The sequence below is a fragment of the Cucurbita moschata genome, unplaced genomic scaffold (assembly GCF_002738365.1).
Source record: "Cucurbita moschata cultivar Rifu unplaced genomic scaffold, Cmos_1.0 Cmo_Scf00018, whole genome shotgun sequence".
Classification (NCBI taxonomy): Eukaryota; Viridiplantae; Streptophyta; class Magnoliopsida; order Cucurbitales; family Cucurbitaceae; genus Cucurbita; species Cucurbita moschata.
The window spans coordinates 2353299-2369977 of NW_019268534.1; the positions used below are offsets into that span (position 1 = coordinate 2353299).

General features: G+C 38.5%; 4 protein-coding genes and 1 pseudogene across 4 annotated transcripts; 4 read left to right on the plus strand and 1 right to left on the minus strand.

The window, feature by feature from the left end:
- The first annotated feature begins 217 nt into the window (after positions 1 to 217).
- Positions 218 to 2291, plus strand: LOC111456320 (annotated as a pseudogene).
- A 1134-nt stretch (positions 2292 to 3425) lies between these two features.
- LOC111455917 (serine carboxypeptidase-like 40) lies at positions 3426 to 5508 on the plus strand. Its single transcript, XM_023097564.1, has 6 exons — positions 3426 to 3894; positions 3987 to 4094; positions 4177 to 4451; positions 4586 to 5058; positions 5139 to 5244; positions 5353 to 5508. Exons 1-6 carry the CDS (start codon positions 3501 to 3503, stop codon positions 5506 to 5508), a joined length of 1512 nt encoding a protein of 503 aa, XP_022953332.1. The 5' UTR covers positions 3426 to 3500.
- A 905-nt stretch (positions 5509 to 6413) lies between these two features.
- LOC111455921 (N-terminal acetyltransferase A complex catalytic subunit NAA10) lies at positions 6414 to 7385 on the plus strand. The gene has a single exon (XM_023097571.1). It carries the CDS (start codon positions 6516 to 6518, stop codon positions 7170 to 7172), a length of 657 nt encoding a protein of 218 aa, XP_022953339.1. The 5' UTR covers positions 6414 to 6515; the 3' UTR covers positions 7173 to 7385.
- Positions 7386 to 9595: 2210 nt separating this feature from the next.
- LOC111455923 lies at positions 9596 to 11763 on the minus strand. The gene is made up of 3 exons (XM_023097573.1): positions 11637 to 11763; positions 11488 to 11540; positions 9596 to 9891 (listed from the first exon to the last, which is right to left on the minus strand). Exons 1-3 carry the CDS (start codon positions 11725 to 11727, stop codon positions 9757 to 9759), a joined length of 279 nt encoding a protein of 92 aa, XP_022953341.1. The 5' UTR covers positions 11728 to 11763; the 3' UTR covers positions 9596 to 9756.
- A 1139-nt stretch (positions 11764 to 12902) lies between these two features.
- LOC111456548 (50S ribosomal protein L1, chloroplastic-like) lies at positions 12903 to 16583 on the plus strand. Its single transcript, XM_023098464.1, has 7 exons — positions 12903 to 13380; positions 14307 to 14486; positions 14550 to 14604; positions 15354 to 15481; positions 15820 to 15903; positions 15988 to 16113; positions 16213 to 16583. The coding sequence occupies exons 1-7, from the start codon at positions 13015 to 13017 to the stop codon at positions 16351 to 16353; spliced, it is 1080 nt and encodes a 359-aa protein (XP_022954232.1). The 5' UTR covers positions 12903 to 13014; the 3' UTR covers positions 16354 to 16583.
- The last annotated feature ends 96 nt before the right edge of the window (positions 16584 to 16679 follow it).

Below are 16679 nucleotides of genomic sequence, written 5' to 3' on the forward strand. Positions count from 1 at the left end.
TATAATTTTAAGTAGTATTATAATTATTTTTAAATAAACTTAATCAATACAAAAGTATATATATATATAATTATTAAAAGTATTACATGGAAACTAATTTTTCAATTTATAAGTTTCCATTTAAAAAACTTGGAAGGATAAAAAGAGTTTTGGAATTGTACGGCCGCCAGCCTGGCATCCCATTTCCATTTTCAAGATATATAAAGTCCAGCAATCGCCATAGCAATGGCGGCCGGACATTCAGTTCTCCTCTGTTTCTCCTTCGTCTCCTTCTTTGCGTTTCAAATAGCAGCTAAGAACCAACAGGAAGCCCTAGATGCTCTGTTCAAAGCGAAGTTCTTCACGAACTCAATCGCTGCCGATTCCTCCGAATTTCTCGTCCGCAACGAAGCAGTGGATCAAAACACCGACGATTTGCCGACGGTTGAGATTCACGATCACACCGGACTGAAGCAGCAGGACAAAATCGAACGGCTGCCAGGACAACCGTCTAGGGTTTCGTTATCGCAGTACGGCGGCTACGTGACGGTGAACAAAACCGCCGGCCGTGCTTTCTATTACTACTTCGTTGAATCTCCTCAAAACAAGACCTCGTTGCCGCTTCTTCTATGGCTCAACGGAGGTACGCCGGCGACCTGGATTTAAGTCTTTTAATTCATCGGAAACTTTTTAATATTATTTTAAATGAAACATTTGTATTTTTAAAGTAAAATCAGATTACACGTGTTAATAAATGATTGGTTGCGTAGGGCCTAGGTGTTCGTCTCTTGCTTTTGGAGCCATGGCTGAACTCGGTCCCTTCCCCGCTCGCAGCGATGGCAAAACCCTCTTCTACAACAACTTTTCATGGATTCACAGTACGAATTTTTTAAATATTTATAGATTTTCAAGGTGAAATTATTAATTATACCTCAAAATGTTTATATTTTAAAAAATTGGCTAGTTGCAAATGTATTGTTTCTGGAATTGCGGGCCGGAGTGGGATTCTCGTACTCCAATACTACGTCTGATTACATAGGCAACGGAGACAAGAATACGGCAAACGACAACTAAGCGTTTTTGGTGAATTGGTTAGAGAGGTTCCCAGAGTATAAAGATCGAGATTTCTATATCTCTGATGAGAGTTACGCCGGTGACTTTGTCCCTCAGCTAGCTTAGATCATTCTCTTACACAATAAGAAAGCTGGGAAGACGATCGTCAACCTAAAGAGTATTATTGTAAGTATACCTCTCTCAAGTTTCTTCAAAATCCTTTAAATTTGGATGCGAAGAACAAGGAAATGCCTTTGAAATGGTCATTGAATTTCTTTTCTTATTGTTAATTTTAGATTGGAGATGCAGTGATCAACGAACTAATCAATATGGAATGTATGATTTCTTCGTATCCCATGGACTAATTGCTGATAGAACTGCAAACGACATAAAGAAGTACTGTCACTTATGGCCAAACGTGATGGTACAGAGCCCGCAATGCTCAGCGGCATATAAAATAATGGCCACCAACACGAATGCGATCGACATTTACAATATCTATTATCCAACATGTGTGAACAGTAACCTGACACATCAGCCAAGGAAAGCGACAGTGATGAACTATGATCCTTGCATTGATTACTACACATCCGCTTACTTGAACCAGGCAGATGTTCAGAGGGCGATGCACGCCAACGTGACAAAGATTGCATACAAATGGGAGTCTTGTAGTAATGTCATCATGCGTTGGTCTAGTACGTCCACGGTTATTCCTCTACTACAGGAGCTCATGGACAGCAGATTACGAGTATGAGTTTTTAGGTAATTTAATAATTATTATTAGTCGTTGGAAAAATGTAATAATTATCAGTATTATAATTAACTACTATATTGGTTTCAACGGTGACACTGACGGGAGAATACCCATTACTTCCACAAAAAATTCTATCGCCTTAATGAAGCTTCCGGTGAAGAAATCTTGGTACCCCTGATTCGTTCATCAGGATGTACATTCTCGTAACTCTATTTATTTCTATTAAAATAAACGAGTATTTGATTTAACTTCAATTAGATCGTCCTAATTAATCCTGATTTCGATTTTGACGTTGAATTTGTAGGTCGGAGGGTATGCCGAAGTGTAGGAAGGGGAGCTGATGTTGGCGACGGTGAGAGGGGCAGGTCATCAAGTGGCAAGCTACCAACAAAAAAGAGCCCTTGCGCTTATCACACACGGACTCCTCTACCAACTCTATCACCTCCACCTCCATCGTAAATTTGGCGCTTCTTATTTAGTTCTAACGCAAATATGTAATATATAATGAAATAAATAAAGCTATTCTATTTCAACGTACGAGAATATGTTTGTTTTTACTCCATTGTCGGGGCATAAGTGCTCTTTTGCTATCCATATGTGAGACACGGTCTTAGTTTTCCGTGACTAAGATCGTTCCCACATCAGTAGCATTCATGATCGGCCTACTTAACTATGTATTGATCGTAAAGGCATGACGACACAATGCCCAACCAAAAAAGTGGTTACATCTAGTATATTTGCCCTTATTCCCAACATGCTATGGTAGCTTGAAATGGATAGAAGTGGGTCGGGCTCATGTAGGTGAGATTAGGTGAGAATCTCATTCTTAATAAAACTTACTTTCAAACGAGCAAATTTAGTTTAAACATTAAAATTAAGTCTAAAAAGTAACTATTTTTTTTTTTTAATACAGTCAAATATGAGTGGAAAATATATTTATATTAAGGCCGTCTTTAGCCCCATTTATAGTAAAAAATGTTTTTCACTCCTCTTCCATTCCCCGATTAAATGCGAATCTCCTCATTTTCCCAGACGGGTAAAATGGATAGGACATTGAATCTCCTCATTTTTCCATACGGGTAAAATGGAAGGACATTTCTAAATGCATACTAAGCGGAGTCTTAAATAACTCTGCATATATTTTCTCGATATATTCTTTAATAGAAACATTTTTTAATTAAAATATTGGTGAATTATTTAAATTTTATTTTTAAGTAAAAAATGAAAGATTATCAATAGAAATAGAAGGCAAACGAATATAATTCTGTCTTCTTTATAATTATATTAATGTAATATTTTTGAAAAAGGAAAATTAGAAATGCAATAAAATTTGAATTGGCCAGAAAAAGTTATATTTGTTGTCTTCCATTTAAAAATTGGAAGAATAAAATGGGTTTTTAAACGCAGGGCCGTCACCGTGGCACCTTATTTCCGTTTTAACATCATCCGAATTCAATCGGCGTGACATGGCGCAACATGATTGGCGGTGACACAACAAATTAATGGGTCATTTTCATTTTGAGTGTTCTTATCAAACCCAACGTTCATAACCTTCAAACCATTCTTCAAGACTTCACTCTCCATTTTAGTTATCTTTTAGACTGTACAGATTCTCATCGGCCTGGATTTAGAAATTCGGAAAAATCCCCAAATTCTTCCATTATTTAACTCCGGTTTCCATTCCGATTTCACCAGAGACTACCGACGATCTTCAATGGCGGCCGGACATTCGATTCTCCTCTGTTTCTTCCTCTTCTTCTTTGAGATTCAAATCGCCGCCAAGAATCAGAAGGAAGCACTTGACGCTCTCTACAAGGCGAAGTTCTTCAGGAACTCAAACGCCGCCGATTCCTCCGGTTTTTTCGTCCGCAACGAAGTGGCGGATCAAATCACCGACGTTTTGCCGACGGTTGAGATTCACGATCAGACCGGACGGAAACAGCAGGACAAAATCGAACGGCTGCCAGGACAACCGCCTAGGGTTTCGTTATCGCAGTACGGCGGCTATGTGACGGTGAACAAAACCGCCGGCCGTGCTTTCTATTACTACTTCGTTGAATCTCCTCGAAACAAGACCTCGTTGCCGCTTCTTCTATGGCTCAATGGAGGTAGGCCGGCGACCTGGATTTAAGTGATATTTTTAAAAATATTTTTAAAGTAAAATCAGATTACACGTGTTAATAAATGATTGGCTGCGTAGGGCCTGGGTGTTCGTCTCTTGCTTATGGAGCCATGGCTGAACTCGGTCCCTTCCGGGCTCGTAGCGACGGGAAAACCCTCTTCCAAAACGACCTCTCATGGGCTCGGGGTATTTATCGATATTCAAGATTTAATTATTAATTATGTCATTTCTTTAAAAAAATCATTTATACTTTAAATTATTTTGCTAGTTGCAAACGTATTGTTTTTGGAATCACCGACTGGAGTGGGATTCTCGTACTCCAATACTACATCGGATTACCAAAGCAACGGAGACAAGAGTACGGCAATCGACAACTATGCATTTTTGGTGAATTGGTTGGAGAGGTTCCCAGAGTATAAGGATCGAGATTTTTATATCTCCGGCGAAAGCTATGCAGGTCATTACGTCCCTCAACTGGCTCACGTTATTCTCTCACACAATAAGAACGCTGGAAAGACGATCGTCAACCTGAAGGGTATTATTGTAAGTATACCTCTTTGTCTCTTCGGACTTCTTTGTGAAGAATACTTTAACTTTTTATTTTTTTTAATGGTCATTTCAAACAGGCTCGCTGACACCACCGACCTTGTTTTTTTTTTCTTATTTATTGATTTCAGATTGGAAACGCAGTAATCAACGACGAGACAGATGAAATCGGAATGTACGATTTCTTTGCTACCCATGCACTAATTGCCGATAGAACTTCAAAAGACATAAAGAAGTATTGCAACTTCTCGCCGAACACGACGACACAGAATCTAAAATGTATTAAAACCATGAAAATAGTTGAGGGCAACACAAACATGATCGACATCTACAACATCTACTATCCAATATGTGGAAACAAAAGCTTGACAGATCAACCGAAGAAGGCAACAGTGATGAACTACGATCCATGCACCGATTACTACACGCACGCATACTTAAATCGAGCAGAGGTTCAAAGGGCAATGCACGCCAACGTAACAAAGCTTGCATATAGGTGGACGCCTTGTAGCAATGTCATCAATAACTGGTCCGATAGCGCATCCACCGTTATTCCTCTACTGCGAGAGTTCATGGACAATGGCTTACGAGTCTGGATTTTCAGGTAATTTAATATTAATTATTAGTTGTTGAAAAAGTAGTAATAATTATTATTATTATAATTAAATAATATATTTATATCAGCGGTGACATTGATGGGAGAGTACCCATCACGTCCAGCAAATACTCTATTGCCTCGATGAAGCTTCCTGTGAAGAAATCTTGGTACCCTTGGTTTGTTCAACATGAGGTACGTTCTTGTAACTATTTCTTTATTAAAATAAACGGGTATTTGATTTAACCTCGCTTAGATCGTTTTAATTAATCCCGATTTTAATTTTGAACGTTGAATTTGTAGGTCGGAGGGTATGCGGAAGAGTACGAAGGGGGGTTGACATTGGCAACAGTGAGAGGGGCAGGTCATGAAGTGCCAAGCTTTCAGCCAATAAGAGCCCTTGTGCTTATCACACACTTCCTTAAGGGCACTCCTCTCTCAACCTTTTCTTCTTCATAAACTTTTTTTCATATCTATTTTTAAGTTTCCATTAATCTATTTCTAATTTGGCCGTTCCAATGCCCATATGTAATATCTATTATGAAATATATACAGATGTTTTTGGTCCCGACTCATTATGTTTATTTTTAATGGTTATCGAGGATTGGATCGGGTTAGATATCATTTTGGGTTGGATTAATTTTCTTGAACAAAACCGATTCTAGTTTCGTGTTTTGGGTCGATTTGGATTAATCCAAACTAAAATGGATCGAATATTGTACAGAGAGAGAACAAAAGTTAAGTCTCATCTCTTTAGATACAGACTTAGCCCTTCGCTCTTAGTCATCACCCTCGCCTATGCCGTCAGCCACGTTCCTTGCCCTTCCTTTGTTGTCGCTGCTTGACGTAGATGAGATGCCCCTTGCAAACGCTAGCCATCGCCCTCACCCATGCCATCAGCCATGCTCCTTGCCCTTCCCTTGCCATTGTTGCTAGAAACAAACGAGATGCCCTTCACAGACATGGTGGCTTGCCCTGTCATCGCCATCAAACACAAGCGCCACTTGTAGACACAACTCCTCGTCCTTGTCAACAACCGACAGCCAAATCCAAAATTAGAGGGGTGAGTTGGATTGAGTTGTGAAACAATCTGAGTTCATTTAACCTGACCCAATTCAATCGGTAAACAACCTTATTTAAATGAAATTTTCTATATTTTAAAATTATAGTACTATTTTAGTTTGTAAGTGGGTTTTTTAACATGTTAATTTTTATTAGGATAAAATAATAATAATAAATAATAATGATAATATAATGGGGACTAAAATGGTAATTTAACTCATTTTATGGACTAGAAGGTGTATTGGGCCCAAATGCCCACGGCCCAAAGAGCAAGTGCCCAAAGCACCCTTAGCAGCTTTCATTTGATTCTTCCCGTGTGTGCTCTCTTCTTCGTCGATTTCAATCTCCGCTGCTCCGTCTTCAACCCTAACCCTAATTTTTCTCTCCGATCACCAGCCACAGCCATGGTCTGCATACGCAAAGCAACCATAGATGACCTTCTGGCCATGCAAGCTTGCAACCTTTTTTGTCTTCCGGAGAACTACCAGATGAAATACTACTTCTATCACATTCTTTCCTGGCCTCAGCTTCTTTACGTCGCCGAAGATTACAACAGTCGGATCGTCGGCTACGTTTTGGCTAAAATGGAGGAAGAAAGCAATGAGTGTCATGGCCATATTACCTCCCTTGCCGTGCTTCGAACGCATCGGAAGCTCGGTTTGGCTACTAAGCTCATGAGCGCGGCTCAGAACGCCATGGAACAGGTTTATGGAGCGGAATATGTCTCCCTTCATGTGAGGAAGAGTAACAGGGCTGCTTTCAAGTTATATACCGAGACTTTGGGGTATAAGATCCATGATATTGAGGCTAAGTACTACGCGGATGGTGAGGATGCTTATGATATGAGGAAGCAGCTTAAAGGGAAGCAAATTCATGGCACTGGTCATCACCACCACCACCACCATCATCATCACCACCATCACCACGGGCACGGGCACGGGCATCAACACGGTGGTGGGTGTTGTTCTGGTGGTGATTCTGGGAGTGTTGCTGAGATAAAAGCAGAGTCTAAGGCCAATGCATCGAAATCAGACTCTAAGGTTAATGAGAAATCTGGATGAGGTGGGGGCTATTTTTTGGTTTTGGTTTTTTGGGAAGTGGTATTTTTAATGGATAAATTGTTTGTGTTTGGAATTTATAAATTCTGCATTGTGGATAAACTATACTGTTTGCGAGTACTTATCCGATGCAGTTGTTGATTAATACCCTGCCTGAGAAACTACATTGGCTTTTAGTACGCCATGAATCTTTTAGAATCTGTTTTGTGCTTTCCATCTTGATTATTCTTGATTATGTGATAGTTCTATCTGTGTTTTGTGCATCTCTATAGTTAACTGGGTCCTTATAAGTTGCAGACCTCTTGTTTGTCTCTGGATTTTGGGTTGTCTTTTCCTCTCTAGTGGGCATGTTTCTGGTCGTGCCACCCAAAAGTTTTCCTAATTCTATTAGGAATTATGTGGATGGTGACAAACACTTCAATTACTGTTGGATAAGTTAAGTCTCCGGTAATTTGGATGCTTCTTGATTCTTTCTAGTATATTGTGAATCAAGATGTGTGTTATCTTTGAGAGAATTTATTTATTGGTTGGATGTATGTTTGATTCTTAATCTTATGATGAGCAATGGAGGGTAGTATAATGGCATAAGCAAGTAGCATTCATTAACGTATTCCATTTCTATGGCAGCGGAGTGGCAAAGAGTATTGTTTGATAGTTCTTTAAACTTCTACATATTTTTTTGAGTGCAACAGAGGATTTGAACCTTCAAACTCAAGGGAAGAAAGTGGTGTTTTACTAGGTTGGCTTTAGAAAACTTCTATGCATTTACATTTTAGAGATGTACGTTCCTGACAAGAAGTTAATTAAATTCAATTAGATTTCTGTTTCATTCGAATTTGGTTGTCTCTGTATTCATTTTTCTGTTGATTGGGGGTAGTGGGAACTTTTCTGTGTCATTCTGTGCCCCCTCACAATGATCTGAAAGTTGAGAATTTTTTGGAAGATTTGTTTCTACCGGATTATTAGGTATTCAGTGAGTAGTTTAGAATTTGAGAACTGGGAGATACAAATTTCTTGGGAAGAGTGGGTACTTGAACGTGAGATCTCACATCAATTGGAGGGAAACGAAGCATTCCTTCTAAGGGTGTGGAACCTCTCCTTAGTAAACGCGTTTTAAAACTTTGAGGCTGACGACGATATGTAATGAGCCAAAACGGACAATGTCTGCTAGCAATGAGCTTGGACTCTTACAATGGTATAAGAGCTAGACACCAAGTAGTGTGCCATTGGGAACGTTGGCTTCCAAAAGGGGTGGATTGTGAGATCCCACATTGGTTGGAGAGGGGAACGAAGCACTCTATAGTGTGGAAACCTCTCCTTGGTAGACGTGTTTCAAAAACTGTGAGGCTAACGACGATACGTAACGGGTCAAAGCGGACAATATCTACTAACGATGGGCTTAGACTTTTACATTGAAGATGCTCTGAATATTGTGTGAACCTTTTTTATTCACTCACAAAAGAAGTATATAGTTATGTGAAACACATACTCGGAGAATACTGTTTCGTACCATTCATCGAATGATAAGATGATAGCCTTCTATAATCACTTAATGGAATCTTCCTAGTCCTTCAACTGGGTAGGGATCCCTTGACCTCCCTCCCATTTTCCCCCTTCCAGATCTTTGAGTTGTTGTCATGGACAGGTTTTTTTGAGTTGAACCAAACACTTGAGATTAGCCTGCAACCAATTGCATGAACATTTTCATGCTTGAACCCACTACATTATTTGAGTACATGAATGTGCGTGATGATCCTTTGTGTTATTCAATTAATCGCATCTAATATTATTTCTATTGACAGGTTGTCTGGACTATTAACCAAACTTTTTTTTTTCCCGAAATTTTGACATATGTGAAAATTGAGATATAAAAATGTCAGTCATTATCAACAGCCACTAATACCTCATTTGAATTAGATTTACAACCTTACGAGTCGTCATCAACAGCCACTAATACCTCATTTGAATTAGATTTATCATTAGATGAAGGAGCAAAAGACCATTTACTATTTCTTGAAGTTCGATCTCTCCTCGTGACCAAAAAAGCCAATTTCTTGATTTCAGAATAAGCTAAAGTGTGATAAATGAATCATTTACTATTTCTTGAAGTTCGATCTCTCCTCGTGACCAAAAAAGCCAATTTCTTGATTTCAGAATAAGCTAAAGTGTGATAAATGAATGTGCAAAGACCATTTACTATTTCTTGAAGTTCGATATCTCCTAGTGACCTAAAAAGCCAATATCTTGATTTCAGAATAAGCTAAAGTGATTTCAGAATAAGCTAAAGTGTGATAAATGAATGAACAAAGGCCATGTACTATCTCTTGAAGTTCGACCTCTCCTGGTGACCTAAAAAGCTAATTTCTTGATTTCAGAATAAGCTAAAGTGGAATGACTAGAAAGCACGGAGAAATCACATAAGCTAATTTTACAAAAGTAGAAACAAATTTATATATATATTAGTAACCGATTACTGCCGACAAAATTGAGAAAAGCGTTAGAAGACATAGATGGAAAAATAAAAGGGAAAGAAATAACATCACAAATAATTTCACACTATTCTCACAAAAATCTAAATCCTCCTCCTTTACTTCTTTGCTGCATTATTACTATTACCAGCAGCATCCGACGGCGTTTTCACAATACTCAGCTGCCCACCTTCCTTGTTTGCTAATGTAGCAGCCTTCGTCTCGTTGCAGTAATTGATGAACTTGCTCAATTCCTGTTTTTTTTTTTTTCATAGAACTACGTAAATTCTCCACATATAACGGCAAAAGTAATCTAAAGCTTGTGATTCCAATACGCGAACAATTATCGGCACAGTCTATAGATTTCCAACAAAAAAGCATTTCAAGGAAGAAGAATACACCCAAACATTATAGCCATTCTATACTAGTCTCAACTTTAAAATAGGAAATTAGATATCCCACGTTGGTTGGGGAGGAGAATGAAATACACATTTATAAGAGTGTAGAAACCTTTCCCTAGAAGACGTGTTTTAAAGCCTTGAGGGGAAGCCCAAATGGGAAAGTCCAAAGACGACAATATATGCTAACGATGGGCCTGAGCCGTTACCAGAAAAGAACTTAGTATGATAAGAAACGAAACCTTCCATTAATATTGACTAGTTTGAAGAGGGGTGACAACCAAGGAGTTGCACAAGATTTTTCTTTTTCTTTATTAAGAATTAACTACTCCCACATACTACGAAATTTAATATTAGTTCAAGGAAATTTATACTTCCTCTTGAAAGGAGGAGCCTTACACAAAGAAAGGTACAAGAGAAACAAAAGGCAAGCACAAACATGACCACTATGTTTCCCTCGCTTATGGTCATCGATAGATAGGGCAAAGGGAAATATAGGCTTGACACTTTTCCAAATGTCCCATTACCAGATAAAAGAAAAAAAAACTAATTCATACAAAGAAAATTTCAAAGGCATATACAAAAATGACTTCGCTCAAATCAAGAATACTACTCATCTCCTCTCCTTTCAAAAGCCCAAAAGCATTTCTGCAGTATAAAATCTCGGTCTACCAACCAAATATCTCATAATTTAGAAATGAATGATTTATTCAAACCCAAAACTATCCTCTCTTTGGCCTTGCACAATGCTTCTTAACTTTTCAACTTTCTTTCTGTCAAACGAAAAATGGATATCCTATCTTTGCACAAGAGATCATTCCTAAAAAAGGAGAAACCTGCTTCTCTGCATTCATCCAATCCTTCCAAAGCGATGCAGTGTAGACAATAATTGGTTGGATGGGCTTCTAAATAAATTTTTTATGGTGAAACATATTCTTAGAGAGTGAAGTTGAGAAGCTTCCTTTCCCCTTACTTAAACTTTTCAAATTTTCCTTCGCCATGAAAAGTTTCTCACAAACGGCTACCAACATAATCAAAGAGATGATACTCATCACGGCCAATATTATGTGAATGGATGCATATATGCAGCAGAAGTAGAAACAAAAAAGTCTGCAGTCACATTACGAGATGTCACAGTAGAATTTGAAAGAACTGGGAAACTACCAAGTTCAGCCAAGAGAAAAGGCCTTAAGAATCACGCACAAAATCCATTCTCGGAAATAAGAAGGCAAGAAAATTCAGAAATGTTCTCATCTAACCAAAACAATGGATGATTAATAGTTCACACGAATTGCAAACTAACAAGGCGATGCAACATTAAGCAAGAAATTCGTATTTGAAACATTAAAAATACAAAGCATCAACAAAACAACTTATCAACATAAGTTTCTACTCTCACAGTTACTAGATTCCATATAAATTACCGGACAAACACGAAAAGATAACACATACCCGATCTGTTTCCATCTCTTTAGTTGTCTTTGATGGCTTCACAACTCTTTTCCCTGGAAAGACAACGCCCAGTGAGTACGGAGGAGGAGAAATCGTAATTTTTACGCGTAAATTTAGCATAAGAAGGAGGGAAAAGAACAGAGAGATACCTTTACGAGTTTGGGGGATTTTTCCATGGCGATTGGGAGGAATTGTTTTCCTCTTCTGTTGACCTTTGAATAGGGTTGCTTTCTGCGTCATCTTCCTCCAAAAATTTTCTGCAAAGCAGGGTTAGGGTTTATGAGATAAACCTGCGCTTCTATCTTTCTTTCTTTTTATATGGTCTCCGCCAAAATTACAATCTTGACCATTGGAACATTTCAAAATTTTCAGTAAAAATTTAATTGATAATTTTTTTTAATAAATAATATAAAAAGTAATCCTATTTTCTTAAAAATATATGTAAGCGGCGAACTTGGACGGTTACAAATGTAACGACCCAGATCTACCCCGTCACCAGTAGACATTGTCTTCTTTAGGCTTTCCCTTTCGGGTTTTCCCTCGAAAGTTGTCTGCTTGAGGAAGGTTTCCACACCCTTATAAATGGTGGTTTGTTCTCCTCCCAACCAATATGAGACATCACAATCCACCCCCTTCGAGCCTTAATGTCCTCGCTAGCACTCTTTTCTTCCTCCAATCGATGTGGGACCGCCCTCAAATCCACCACCTTTGGGGCCCAGCGTCCTTACTGGCACACCGCCTCGTGTCTACCCCCTTTGGGGAATAACGAGAAGGTTGGCACATCGTCCGATGTCTGGCTCTGATACCATTTGTAATGACTCAGATCCACCGCTAGCAAATATTGTCCTCTTTGGGCGTTCTCTCAAAGTTTTAAACCGCACCTGCTAGGGGAAGGTTTCCGCACCCATTAAGTGGTTTGTTCTCCTTTTCAACCAATGTGGAACGTTACAATCCACCCCTTCAGAGCCTGGGACATCACAACAAATGACATTGGAGTTTGAAATTTAGTGCTTGAATTACTTTTACTCTTAGTATTGATAAAACATATTTTTTATTATTAATTTATCTAATATATATATATTTTCAATTTACAGGTTTAAAATTACATAAATAACAACTTTTAAAAACTCAAATTATATCAATTTATGATAAAATTTTGATCAATTTTCCTTTTAGAAATTAATTTAGATTTTAATTTTCAACTTAAATCATATAAATGTTTTAATAATTATCTAATGATAAATTAGACATTAATATGAACATAAAAATAATTAAAATAACATGTTTATTGTGTTCATTATATCTAAACTATAAAAATTTAATATTTATTTACTAAATACTTTCACCTATTTTTGTAAGTTTAAAATTAAAATTTATCCAAAGGGAAAAGAATTTCACCGCTTTGTATTGATGACTGCGCGAAACATCCAATACAGAGCCTCTCTTATCTCTTCCATTTCTTTGTTGATAGACTCCCAGAAACCTCTTCTTCTTCTTTGATCGACGGACTGAGCTCTTTCTTCCTCCATGGCAATGGCCGGTTATAGCCCCACTGTGCCCTCACCCCTTGCCATGGCCCGCACTTCTTCAGTGCATCCTCTGGACCTTTCTTCCCTTTTCGCCGTCAGGCCGATTGCTGCCTCTTCCACCGCCCACATCTTCTCTTTATGCCACCCCTTAACTCTGCAGCGCAGGGGAGGGAGGTCTATCAATTGGGTCGACCTTAATTTTAGAAGAGAATCTAGGGTTCATTTGGTTGTGGCTGCTTTAGCTGCGGAAATTGAAGTGGCTGAGGTTGTGGATGAGAATGGAGAGGAGAATGATGGATTAGCTGCTTCAATTGCGCCCAAGATTAAGAGGGGAAAGGCTGCATTGCCTCTTAAGAGGGACAGGGTAAGCTTGAGCTACGTTCATGTATTTGGCTGTTTTTAATCTCGTTGACTGCCTTTTTGGATATGGTTTTGGTGTTTGTTTGGCTGTAAAAAGTTTTGTACATGCGTTCTTAGTTTGTTATTCCTCTGTTCATTGATTCTTTACTTTCTACTGTTACCATAAGGCTTATGTAAGTAGTGGAATGTTCATTTTTGTTCAACCTCTGGTTAAAATCTCTGTTGGATTGTTTGTTCTTTCTAGTTTCATGAACTTCTAGAAGTGATTGTTCCTATCATGTCTGTTTCCAATTATGGCTTCATTAGTTGACTGCGAGCCATTTGAGGTGGAAAGAAAACTCTAGCAATTGGGCGGTCTAGTTCTGTTTCTTTATTTTGTTCTTTGTAGCATCGGCTCTTATTTTCTTCGAAGTTCTATTATGTGAGATCCCTCGTCGATTGAAGAGAAGAACGAGTGCTAACAAGGACACTGGGCCCCGAAATGGAGTGTATGGTGAGACCCCACATCGATTGGAGAGAGGGACGAGTGCCATCGTGGATGCTAGGCCTCAAAGAGGGGTGGATTGTGAGACCCCACATCAGTTGGGCCCCGAAAGAGGGTGGATTGTGAGATCCCACATCGGTTGGAGAGGGGAATGAAGCATTCTTTATAAGGGTGTTGAAACCTTTCACTAGCAGACACGTTTTAAAAACCTTGAGGAAAAGCCCGGAAGGGAAAACCTAAAGAGGACAATATTGCTAGCGGTGGGTTTGGGCCGTTACATATTTTGAACCCGACCCGACCGTATATTTAAAAAGAGGTCCATAAATGATGTGTGCATTACTTTAGTACATATTGTAAGCTTTGTTCTTTCAAAATATGTATTTTCCACCTTCTCTTATTACTGTTGCATCAGCTTTAACATGAAATTGTGTTCTGAAAACATGCAGACCAGATCAAAGAGGTTCCTGGAAATTCAAAAATTGAGGGAAAGTAAAAAGGAGTATGACCTGAAAACAGCAATATCTTTGTTGAAACAAACGTCTAAGACGAAATTCGTGGAAACCGCCGAAGCCCACTTCCGATTAAACATCGATCCCAAATATAACGATCAACAGCTGAGAGCAACAGTAAGTTTCTTTTGGTTCTACTATATCTATGTCCTAAATCACCAATTTTCACTTTTTACATAGGTAAATCTTCCCAAGGGAACTGGACAGACAGTCAAGGTAGCTGTGCTTACTCAAGGTAATCACTAAATTTAACTTAAACAATATTTTCATTCAACGGTAGAAGTAATCAACGAGTTCTCGTTTCGTTTTTTTTACCTTGTGAAGAATTGTTGTTTCCTTATTGAGAGAGCATTGTGGAAAGGATATTAATAGTTTGAAGTAGCTATTGTACGAACACAGGTATTATCGTCTTCAGTGTTTGTGAATCTTATGGTTTGTGGTGGAGAATCCTCGAATTGAAAGGGAGGTTTGCTTGCTTGATTGAAAACGTGTGAGATCCCACATCGGTTAGGGAGGAGAACGAAGCGTTCTTTATTAGGGTGTAGAAACCTCTCCTTAGTAGACGCGTTTTAAAAACCTTGACGAGAACCCTGAAAGGGAAAGCTGAAAGAGGACAATATTTGCTAGCAGTGGGCTTGAGCCATTACAAAACGGCTCTGTTAGTGAGATTGCTTTAACTATCATGGGGTTGTTTATATGAATTCCTCTTCATAATTTATGAGCAAATCTCCTACTTTTGTTCTTGATTTAATCTTCATAGTCCTAGGCTAATACTGATAAGTCGGTTTGATGAGACGAACGCTTCGAGCTATGGCTTTCTGAATTCATTTTTCCTTCTAGATATGGATTCTCTCTATCTATTCCCATCGTTCTTGTCATCTATGAATTTCGAGATTCAGCTTATTTTGGTCATATGCTGCGTCGCTTTTTCAACAAAATTTTTCACTCATTTCTTATTATCTTATTGCTTCGTGAATCATGTAGGTGAAAAATTCGACGAAGCGAAAAACGCAGGAGCTGATTTGGTTGGCGGTGAGGATTTGATAGAACAGATCAAAGGAGGTTTCATGGAATTTGATAAGCTAATTGCTTCACCAGATATGATGCCCAAGGTACAATTTCTTTATCTTTTTTCAATCATACACTGTGGTGGCTTTCCAAAAAGTATACGTTCCCATGTAATCTGAAATCGATCACCGAACACGTGATTCCAATTTTCTTGTATGCAACTAATAATTTTTCGTTTCATGCTTATACGAAAAGTATTCTTGGCTACTAGCTACGACCGAAATTAAGCTAAGATACGGTGTTGTGTTCATGCCATAGATTTATGTGTGAATTGTTTCGGTATACACTTTCGGAGTCGGTGTGGACTTCGAGATATCTTAGTTTTGTGGCAACTATAAACGACCAATTAATCTGTTAACCCCGTCCTCTCTGTTTGCATCAGGTTGCTAGTCTAGGTAAGCTTCTAGGACCTCGAGGACTGATGCCGAACCCAAAAGCTGGCACCGTTACGACAAATATACCTCAGGTATAGGTCAGATTCATCTATCTACACATGTATGCATCACAATTTGAGAATAAAATTGTTCATAATAGCTTTGTCCTGTTTCAGGCTATAGCAGAATTCAAGCAGGGAAAAGTCGAATTCCGAGCGGATAAAACCGGGATTGTTCACTTACCTTTCGGGAAGGCAGACTTTTCGGAAGATGACCTCCTCGTGAACTTGCTTGCTGCAATAGTATGTTCTTTCCTAATCTCGAATTCTCAAAAACTCCATTGGTTTCGAAGAAGTTATTAGTCTTCACCATATTGATGATTCTTCACATTCATCTAACAGAAATCAGTGGAGGTAAACAAGCCAACAGGTGCTAAAGGAGTATACTGGAAGAGCGCGCATATATGCTCGTCGATGGGGCCTTCGATTCGATTAAACATAAGGGAAATGCTTGATTACAAGATCCCATCATCAAATGCTTGAAGAATTTTAGTCTACAACTGTAAATGTCTTCTTCTTCAATTTGTTTAATATTAGCCCTCGTGCATACGCCTTTCGAATCGTCTTCAGCGGCCGAAGATTTCGTTAAGATCGTTAACAGAGTTGGTATGGTATCTCAATAAAGAATTTGAAACTTGGAAACTGCATATTCATTTGTTTCTGAACTGATTCAAAAGTAGCTCAGAATCAATCATTTTCACCTCATCTGATTATTGTTTATTTCTCAATTTTTTAGTTTATGTTAGTTTTTTGTTATGGAAAAATATGGTTATAGCTTTTTTTTTTTTTTTTATGTTAGTTCATGTCAA